This window comes from Solanum lycopersicum, chromosome 8 (genome assembly GCF_036512215.1).
Source record: "Solanum lycopersicum chromosome 8, SLM_r2.1".
In the NCBI taxonomy this organism is placed as follows: domain Eukaryota; kingdom Viridiplantae; phylum Streptophyta; class Magnoliopsida; order Solanales; family Solanaceae; genus Solanum; species Solanum lycopersicum.
In genome coordinates, this window is record NC_090807.1 from 34,467,099 (window position 1) to 34,478,922 (window position 11,824).

At 31.6% G+C, this 11,824-nt stretch overlaps 1 protein-coding gene across 1 annotated transcript; it reads left to right on the forward strand.

Annotated features, from left to right (window-relative positions):
• The first annotated feature begins 267 nt into the window (after window positions 1–267).
• LOC138337665 (uncharacterized) lies at window positions 268–5,894 on the forward strand. Its single transcript, XM_069287889.1, has one exon. It carries the CDS (start codon window positions 4,729–4,731, stop codon window positions 5,890–5,892), a length of 1,164 nt encoding a protein of 387 aa, XP_069143990.1. The 5' UTR covers window positions 268–4,728; the 3' UTR covers window positions 5,893–5,894.
• The last annotated feature ends 5,930 nt before the right edge of the window (window positions 5,895–11,824 follow it).

Sequence of the window (11,824 nt, forward strand, 5' to 3'; positions counted from 1 at the left end):
AAAACACAAGCAAAACAAGAAGTACAAAATTTAGAAGAAATAAAAAATACAAGAATAAGTGAATTAGAAAAAGAATTAGCTAGGTTAAAATTATTATATGAAAATAAACAAAAAGAAAAAGATAAAGAGCTAGAATTAACAAATGAAATAAAACAAATGGAACAAAAACTAAATGAAGATCTAAATGAAGATATTGAAGTAAACGAAATAGATGGAAATGAAAATGACCAACAATCAGAAATAAGTGATATAAGTGAAACATATACAGAAATTCTAGAACAGATAAATAAACCGAAAAAATTAGAGATAAACACAGGAGATATGAATAGACCTAGTACGTCAAGAGTTAAAACACCAGATAATAGTCCAAGAAATAGTCCTAGAGTTAGTCCTAGGAGGACACCACCAACTTATTATACAGAAAGCTATCAACAATCAGATAGAAATAATGCAATATGGAACAGTAGATTAAATAAAAATTGGACACCTAAACCAGCAAATGAACAATACAATTTTTTAGATTTAGATTGTGTCGCAGATATAAATAAAGCAATATTAATATGGATAGGAAATATGTCTAAACAGTTAATAGACAATAAAATAGAAACAGCAAAAACACCAAGATACATAGAAAGAACATTTGTAGGAACAACAAAATTATGGATAGAAAATCTACCCTCGGAAAGTTTAGAAGTACTTAGGAATGATAAGAAAATGGATGGATCTGCATCAGCAACAAATATAGATATACTAGATAAATATGAATCAGCAATAAGAAATGAATTTGGAGGCATGACTACAGATATAAGAGAACAAAATAGAAAAAAAATAATAAATAGACAACTTATGACAAAATTAGCTATATGTAAAATGTGTTACTTAGAAGAATATACTTGCGCATTTAAAGAATATTATTACAAAGCTAAATACAATTTAGACGAAGCAAAAGAAATAAGAAAACAATATTACACAAAATTACCAGAACCATTTAGTACAAACGTAATAAAGGATTGGAATAATGAAGGAATGGTAGATACTTTAGGATCTAGAATAAAATTTTTAAATCAATGGTTCATACAACTATGTGAAAACCAAAAAGAAAAATTAAAAATGGAAAAAGTACTAAATAAAAATTTATCATGTTGCAAAAATAAAATGGCACCACAATTTGGATGCACAACTAAAAAACAAAAATCTAAAAGATATAAAAATTATAGAAAAAAGAAATCTATATATAAATATAAACAACCAAGACGAAGGTATTATGTAAAAAACTATAAAATAAAAAGACCATACAGACCAAAAAGAAAGATATTCCAATTTACTTGTTATAATTGTGGAAAGATAGGACACATAGCTAAAGATTGTAAATTACCCAAAAATCCAAAAAGAAAACAAATAGCAGAATTAATTATAGATAATGAAAAATATATGCAAATAGAGTACATAGATTATGAATTAAGTGAAAATGATATTATATATGAAGTATCCGATATAGAAACTGAGAATGAAGAAGAAAATATTAACATAGATAATAATGAAACAGATGAAGAAATATAATGTCTGAAAATGAAATAAAAATAATATCTAAGGAAGAATATCAAGATGAAGAATCATCAGAACAGAAAATTATATTTGATAATACGATATTTGAACAAATAAAAGGAAAAGAATTAGATTTAAGTGTTGAAAAAGTATTAGAAATACCTATTTTAAGAAATTGGTTTAAAAGAAAAAAAGAAGAATACTATGTAGTTAGCCAAAAAGAACATATCATAGATTGCAAATACACAAGAGGAAAAGCATATATACCTATAATAAATAAAAGAATGATAAACAAAGAAATACAAGATATAAAAGCTAAAACACCAATAAAATATGTACATTTAGGAGGAACAGAAATATTAATAAAAGCCTGCTTTAGAGAAGGAATAGATACACCTATAGAAATATATTTAGCAAATGATAGAATTGTACACCCTATAGAAAAAAGCGTAATTAGTGCAGTAAAAGGAAACTTGATATATCAAAAATTTAAATTTACAATAAGTGCTAATTATACAGTATCATTAACAGATAAAAACATAGATAGATCATTAGTTCTATATTGGAAAATGTCTGGAATAGAACTAGCACCAGGAAGCAAATTATTTAGAGCAAGATGTAAAAATTTATATATATTAACAACAAAGCATAAAATAACAGCAACAAATAAAATTAATAAAATAAAAATAGAAAATCCTTTTGAAAAAATAATTACTGTAATAGACAATAATGACTATAGCTATAAAGAAATTGATATAGAAGAAGATTTAGAGATAGTAAAAGAAAGATTAAGCACTTCAAGCTTACAAAATACATTGACAAGAGCTACCTCATCAAGGATGAGTACATCAAAAAGAAAATATGAAATTCCACAAAGCTTATTAGAAAAAGAAGAAATAACACCATATCATTAATTCATAACAGGAATAATAGACCAAAGAAAAAAAAAATATTAATAAATACAGGACAAGAAGAAAATTATATAACAAGAGAGTTAGTATTAGAAGAAGAAATTATAAGAACAGGACATACATGCCCTGGACTACCTAGTGAGATAGTAAACACGAATGAAGAAACAACAGGAAAAAAAATAATTATAGGAGGAATACCCTTAATAATACAATTCAAAATATACCAAGGAGATCATAATATACATTAGGAATAAAATGGTTAGAAAAAGTTAAACCATACAACCTAGAAAATGAACAATTAACAATAACTTGTCAAAAAAAGAAAATAATTATAAAAAGGACAAAATGATTAATGAAAATATTTATACTTGCAAAAATTATAGTAGAAGGATATTACAACAGATATTATACACCTATGATAGATACAGGAGCAGAAGCGAATATATGTAAATATAATTGCTTACCAGAAGATAAATGGGAAAAATTAAAAACACCTATGGTAGTAACGGGATTTAACAATGAAGGAAGTATGATTAAATACAAAGCAAAAAATATAAAAATACAAATATGGGATAAAATACTAACAATAGAAGAAATGTATAATTTTGAATTTACTACAAAAGATATGTTATTAGGAATGCCATTTCTAGATAGATATTATCCACACATAATAACAAAAACACATTGGTGGCTTACTACACCATGCGGAAATAAGATAGGAGTGAAAAGAGTAAATAATAAACAACGAAAAACTATGGAATGGATAAAAGAAAGTGAAAAGATAAACCAAGAAATGGAAAATATAAATAATAAACAAATAACGCAATTAGAAATTATTATATTTGCTATAGACAAAGTCAAATTAATTAATGAACAATTAGAACAATTATATAGTGAAGATCCATTACAAGGATGGGAAAAACATAAGACAAAAGTAAAAATTGAATTAATAGATTAAAATAGTATAATAACACAGAAACCATTAAAATATAACTTTGATGATCTAGAAGAATTTAAAATACATATAAATGAATTGTTAGAAAATAATTACATACAAAAAAGCAATAGTAAACATACAAGTCCAGCATTTATAGTAATAAAACATAGTGAACAAAAAAGAGGTAAAAGTAGAATGGTCATAGATTATCGTAATCTAAATGCTAAAACCAAAACATACAATTATCCAATACCAAACAAAATACTAAAAATAAGACAAATACAAGGAAATAATTATTTCAGTAAATTTGACTATAAATCAGGATTTTACCACCTAAAACTGAAGAAGAATCTAAACAATTAACAGCATTCACAGTACCGCAAGGTTTCTATGAATGGAATGTTTTACCTTTTGGATATAAAAATGCACCAGGTAGATTCCAACATTTTATGGATAACTGTTTTAACCAGCTAGAAAACTGTATTGTATATATAGATGACATATTGTTATATTCTAGAACACAAGATGAACATATAAGATTATTGGAAAAATTTATACATATAGTAAAAAATGCAGGTATAAGTTTGAGTAAAAGAAAAGCAGAAATTATGAAATCACAAATAGAATTTCTAGGAATACAAATAGATAAAAATGAAATAAAAATGCAAACACATATAGTACAAAAAATAATTACTATTGATGAAAATATAGATACAAAGAAGAAATTACAATCCTTTGTAGGATTAGTAAATCAGGTAAGAGAATATATACCAAAATTAGCAGAACATCTAAAACCATTACATAAAAAACATAAAAAAGATGTAGAATATCACTTTGACGATAAAGATAAAAAACACATAAGAAATATTAAGAATTTATGTAAAAAACTACCAAAACTATATTTTCCTGATTAAAATAAAACATTTACTTATATTGTCGAAACAGATTCAAGTGATCATAGTTATGGAGGAGTTTTAAAATACAAATATGAAAAAGAAAAAATAGAACACCATTGTAGATATTATTCAGGATCTTATTCAGAAGCACAAATAAAATGGGAAATAAATAGAAAAGAATTATTCGCATTATATAAATGTTTATTAGCATTTGAACCATATATTGTTTACAATAAATTTATTGTAAGAACAGATAACACACAAGTAAAATGGTGGATAACGAAAAAATTAGATGATTCAGTTACAACAAAGGAAATAAGGAGACTAGTATTAAACATACTAAATTTTACATTTACAATTGAGGTAATAAAAACTGACAAAAATATGATAGCAGACTATTTATCAAGACAGAGTTACACAGCCAGGACAAGATAATGTTATGGAAAACATACTCAAAACCCTAACTACACTTTGTACAAAAGTGGACAGTATGGGCTTGAGAATTCAAAAGGTAGAAGAAAAGGAAGAATCTACAAGTCAGCAGCATGACTCTAAAAATGCGGAGCTACGTCGTTCGGCGGACGGTAAAAAGCCAGATCTAGAAGGAGACGTTAGGAAACTCCATAAAACCCATAACAATGTTTGTTCAGATACAGCTGCAGGTACAAGTAAAAGAACTAGTGAAAAACCAAAAAACACAAACTTAAACCAGTTATTTGCAAAACCATTTACCCAAAAACCACAAGTGCAAATACCAGCACAACCACAAACATCAACCTATGCAGTAAGCCTACAAAATGACAAAAAAAGATATAACTATATTACTCAATCTTACATTGAAAACATATACAAAATCCAAACATACCTAAACCTAAACCCAAGATCTACACAAACAAAAAATCCCGAAGAAGATTATATAACCCAGAAACTACAAGGATATAACAAACTTATTGCACAACCTAAGACCAACCCCAACCTAGTAAAAACATGTTATAACTACGGACTACTAAATACAGTATACACATATACCGGAGAAGAGATTGTCGGAATACCAGAATTACATAGAGCATTTCTGACATATAAAAGAATTACCAAAGGAAATTTATTCTATATAAAATGTTATACAGCACCAGCAGAGATATTATACGAAGAGATAAAATCACCAATACAGGTGGTAAAGATAGGATTAACAAAAGATATGATTATTCCGGAAGAAATAGAAAAACAAAATGAGATACCAAAAGTAGAAATACCAAATTTTTATGCAAATAAAAGAATAATTGGTATAGCTACGATTATACAAGAGCTAGCAAACAATTATTTAAATGGCAATGCTATTTGGAGTTATTATGCAAGAGATCAGGTAATGATATATGCAAACTCCAAAGAATTAAGAAAATCAGATATGGACGAAGTTCAAAGATGGATTTTGTCATTATTACATCAAGAAGAACAACCATCTACGAGAGCTTTGAAGAAAGGATTTATTTCAGAAGAATTATTAGTAAGGTATTGCAAACTTATCAGCAACAAATATCCAGACCACAAATACTCCAAATGCAACGGAGAAGACAATGTGATACCTACAGTTGATTTAGGATAAAAAAAAAAGAGTTAAGAGTTATTATTGTTGGCTAAATATCAGCCATATGTATAAAGTAAGAGTCTTTTATTTTTGTCGTGTTACGTCGGCTATAAAAAGCCAAATTGTATAAAAGTCGTAAAGTAAATAGTTTGTCGGCCAATCATGTAAAAAGTTTGTCGGCCAATTATGTAAAAAAAATTTGTCACTCAAACTACTTTGTATACTATATGCTCATAACCTCTATTAACCATCAAATGTCCATGTAACACACGTTAACATTCTATGAAATCCCATCAATAGAGTAGTATTAACCCAACTTTATTCTTAATAACCATGTAGAATTATATCTCACCTTTTACATCATTCTTAAGTCTTCTATCCTAATTTGACAAATCTAACCTTATTGTAAAATACTGAAATTTTCATACCTCATTATATGTCACCTAAACCAAAACTCATTTTTTTTAAGTTGATGATAAACTCCTAGTAAGTCTGTACCAAACTAGTTCATATCTCACATTTATATCTAAACTCATAGGCAAAAATTAAAACAACCATCAACTATACCCCATGGATTTATACCAGAGGTCTTATTCTTTCAATCTTCTCAAATTCTTTTAATGGTGCAAATTCTAAATTTCTCGCTCCTTGAATATATCAAACTCTTGTTTATGTAGCCTCTTACCGATCTCATGTTTTAATAATAATCCATGACATTTTACTTCACACTCTAAATCAAAACTCTGAGGGTAAACGCTTCTTTAGATCCTTTATCAATCAAAACTAACAACTTTATGGTCCAAAGCATGCATAAATTCTTTCACGTGCTCAATAATGATGCATTCAATCGTTTCTCATCTTACCAATTCATACCTTGACAAAATATACCACCAGAAATTCAGACTTATAACAAAACAAAAAATAATTTGAATTATAAGTCCAATTGTGTAACACAATACCCTTAATTATCTACATTTGCTTATACTTTGAAGATTATTACGAATCACCTTATCTAAGCTTGTTATTGATTGCCTCTCCATCAACAATAACATATGCTTCACTAAAAATCCAACCCTACTCATTTCTAAATTCAACAGTACAACAGAACCTATCATCTCACTCAAGTTGAACGTCTGTAAACTCCTCTCATAAGTTCTATTCAATAGCTTTTAACCAAGATGATTAACCTGTTATGCTATTACCTTAACAAAAACAAAGTAGATGAAATCACGCAATTTTGAACCCAATTCTCGATCCCTTTAAAGATATATTTTTAGTTCTTATAATCAGAGAAATAATTCTGCTCTCACTTATTTTTCTTAAGGCTATACATCCCAAAAGTTTTATCTTATTTTAGTTATGATTCCAGCTCTTTTAAATTATATTCGAGTGTGCCATAAATCCCCTAAAATTTATCATACAACCACATTACTCACTAAATAGTAGAAATATCAACCTTAGATACTCGCAAATTTTTATCACCATACAAAATTTATTTGCATAATAATTTGTATTCTATAATTTGCATCTCCGCCACCATCCATCTCTTACTCTTATCACCAACATGTATTTGTAAGCCCTTGTCGTCACCACAAAGTCAATTTTTTTTCCTCGACATGACACCTTAAACTCAGATATAGTAATCAAAATGAAGGGACTAACAAATTTTATATTCACTTTCTTACTAAAATCTTCATTTTACTTCACTCAATGTATACCCACTAGGATTTTCATTCCCTATAAGTTTGTCATGCTAGTATAAATCTACCTTTTGAAGCTTAAGATAAAACCACCAGTCCTCACTCGAAACCTTCAAGACACATTGCACAGTTTAAGTTGTGTTAATATTTGTACCAAAGATCCACCACTAAAGATTTTCTATAAAATAATGCTCAACCACTAAAATTTTCTTTCAAAATAATGCTCAATCTATGTTCGTGTAGTAATAAACTAGTTGGTTTCTAAAATGTGCAACACTAAATCTTTTTATCTGACCATGTCGTACAACTTGTAACTACTTTAGTAATTAGTATTCATACTTGACAATCGACGTACCTGTTTCCACATAACCCTAGTAATGCCACACCGTGAAATTTCATTAGATACCTTACTAGAACACATCATACTTGTCCATAATATCGTACCCAAATAGCCCACATATTTCTACCCATTGAATAATTGCAAAACAATACCGAATATATTTTCTCTCTAGACCAAAAAATTGGTTTTACTTCTTAGATCAATTAAATAACAAAATAACACACTTCCTAACTCTAACCAAGTAAGCATCGATGACTTTCTCGAATATACCCTCACTCTATGAAGTCATAGTAGTGTCTTTGTTATCTGCCACTCGACATAAGACTACCACCACATTTTGCGATTGAGAAAATATATCTATTTCTAAGGACAAATTGTTTTTTCTTTCTGTTGTTGCTATTTCAACTTCAAATAATCTAGTAGTACCCATATTTGAAATAGAGTGAATAAGTTCAGATAACAATTGGTATCACCTTGATACCAATTGGATTCAAGTAGTAGCAAGAATGAAAGAAAGAAATGAGCTTTCCTAAAGTCCTATAGCTTCTCGAAGAAAAGTAAAGGCGTCCCCTTACCATTCTGCAAGACTCTACTAGACTTGTCCTTGTGTGATGAGATCAACGAACCTAACGCTCTGACACCAAGTTTGTCACGACCCAAAATGAGTCGTGAGTGGCACCCACACTTACCTCCTTAAGTGGGCGAACCAAGACATCTAAAACCCAACATATACAATTAGTTCAACTATAAATAATATCAATAATGTGGAAGCTTCAAAAGATACTAAACAACCAATTTAAATAAGTTTCTAAAGTTCAATAGTTATCATCCTAAAATTGGATAGTCATCACATCAAGGACATTTAGTCTACAATACTAAGTCTAAGAATATCGAATACACTAAAATAAAGAATAAAATGGTATGTTTCCGAAAGTATAGGACATCATGTCATGACCGAGAGAATCCAACACGAGCTTGAATGGATAGCTCACACTGTAACTTGATATGCGGGAGGCTGACTAGAGCTGAGGGAGATGAGAAGTCATAGGTACAATCGCTGCATTTCATAAATGGAAAACAAAGAAGAAAACAAGTAGGGCTCAGTACGAGGCAACATGTACTGAGTAAGTGTCACAACCCAAACCGGGTTGTGACTGGCACCCAGACTTACCCTCCTATGTGAGCGAACCAACCAATCTAAACCTTAACATTTCAATGTAATAACAACAGAAAATAATGCGGAAGACTTAAACTCATTAATAAAACCAATTCAATAACTATCAATATTCAACATCTATTATTCCCAAAACCTGGAAGTCATCATCACAAGAACATCTACTTTAAACTACTAATTCTAAGAGTTTCTAAGAAGCTAAAAATACATAAGGAGCTAGTCCGTGCCGGAGGTTGAAGGCATCAAGACATGAAGGAGAACATCCAGTCCAAGCTAGAAGCGTTAGCTCACCCTGAAGATCTGGTGTGATGAAGACTGGCTTGAGTTACTGTTGAGTCGAAGATGACGGCACGTTTGCTGCACTGCACAAATAACAAGAACAAAACAATAAAAGTAGGGGTCAGTACAAGCACGGGTACTGAGTAGATATCATCGGCCAACTCAAAATAGAAAACAGTATATATCAAGTAATATCATAAAATCAACTATGATACTCAACATGTAGCAACAACAAGCACTATATCATTAACAATTACCGTCAAGTTCACACATGAGGACTCAAGCCGCAATACCATACTCATTTGGGAATCATGTTCGTTAGATTGAGTATATTAACATCTTTCAAGATTCATTATCTTTGATTCTCTTGTGTCGGTACGTGACACTCCGCTCCCTCATATTCATTATTCCTCTTGTGTCGGTACGTGACACTCCGATCCCTCATATTCATTATTCCTCTTGTGTCGGTACGTGACACTCCGATCCCCTAAATCTACATGTCGGTTCGTGACACCCGATCCCCTAAATCTATGTGTCGGTTCGTGACACCCGATCCCCTAATTCTACGTGTCGGTTCGTGACACCCGATCCCCTAATTCTACGTGTCAGTTCGTGACACCCGATCCCCTAATTCTATGTGTCGGTTCGTGACACTCGATCCCCTAATTCTACGTGTCGGTTCGTGACACCCGATCCCCTACATGTGTCGGTACGTGACACTCCAATCCACTAATATCATTCTGTAAATCATCAAGCCTTCTCTATACCAAGGCATCCTCAATCCCATTACTTTAATTCATCAAGTCTTCTTCTATACCAAGGCATCATCATTAATAATGTATATTAAAAATTTTTTTCAAGATTTGGGATTCAATATTTTCATCATGCTTATGTTATCACAATCACATAATCATATTCATGCAAACATACAATTAAGCATATAGTAGGGTTTACAATACTACCAATACATATCATTCTCTATTAAGAGTTTACTATGAAAGCATGAAAACCATAACCTACCTCCACCAAAGAATTCAATCAAGCAAGAATTTTCCCAAAGCTCTGTTGTTTTCCTCTTCTTCTCGATCGATCAATTTCACTCTCTCCTTGTTCTCTCTATTTTCTTTATTCAAACCCTCTTTCTTTTACCCTAATTAGTATATAATTAAAAATAAAAGATGGCAATAATACCCCACAAATTAACTTAGGGTTACCACTTTTAACCCCGAAGAATTTGAGTTATTAATATAAACCCACGAAATCTAGAATTAAGGAAAGAATAGTCCCAAAACGTCCCTCAAAACGTGTAAGGAAATCCGATTCTGCATGGGATTTGCGCAACCTGTGACGGGCCGTCGTGCCTGCGACGATCCGTCCTGCAGGTCATCGCAAAGTTCAGAGAATGGATTTTAACTGAAGTCTTCGTGACGGTCCATCACGCCTGTGACGGTCCGTCCTGCCATTCCGTCACGAAGTTCAGAGAGTCGATTTTCAGTACCCAATTTCAGATTTTCTAAGTGTTTTGAAACGAGACCCTGCGACGGTCCGTCGTGCCCTTGACGGTCTATCGTGGGGTCCGTCGCTTCTGCCAGTTTTTCCAGAATTGAAGTCTGTTGCTCAAAATGACTAAACGGGTCGTTACATTAGATAACAATTTACCCATCGTTCGTCCCCGAACGATCAAAAGAAGGAAAACAAGGGCGAAAGGAGTACCTGAATCTGTAAATAGATGTGGGTATTTTTCTCGCATATCCGCCTCCTTCTCCCAAGTGGCTTCTTCAACCGGTCGATTCTTCCATTGCACCTTGATGGACGCAATCTCTCTTGACCTCAACTTGCGAACTTCTCTATCTAAAATAGCAGCAGGCTCCTCCTCATAAGACAAGTTCTCATCAAGCAAAACTAAATCCCAACGGATAATGTAATTCCCATCCCCATGGTATCTTTTCAACATCAACACATGGAATACCGGGTGTACTCCGGACAGCCCTGGAGGCAAGGCTAACTCATAAGCCACCTCCCCTACTCGCTTAATTACTTCAAATGGTCCAATGTACCTTGGACTTAGTTTACCCCTTTTTCCAAACCGCATCACCTCTTTCATGGGCGAAACTTTCAACAAGACTTGTTCACCTTCCATGAACTCTAAGTCTCTAACCTTTCGATCTGCATATTCTTTTTGTCTACTTTGCGCCGCTAGAAGCTTTTCTTGAATAGACTTCACGTTTTCCATCGAATCCCTCAAAAGGTCAGTACCCCAAGGCCTAACCTCAAATGCATCAAACCAACCAATGGGAGACCTACATCTCCTACCATACAATGCTTCGAATGGAGCCATATCAATACTTGAGTGATAGCTATTACTGTATGAAAACTCCGCTAAGGGTATGAAGCTATCCCAATGACCACAAAACTTTATCACACACGCACGAAGCATATCCTCCAACACTTGAATCA

Coding starts and splice junctions, on each gene's coding strand:
- LOC138337665 (XM_069287889.1), top strand. CDS start 4,729: ATGGAAAACATACTCAAAACCCTAACTACACTTTGTACAAAAGTGGAC.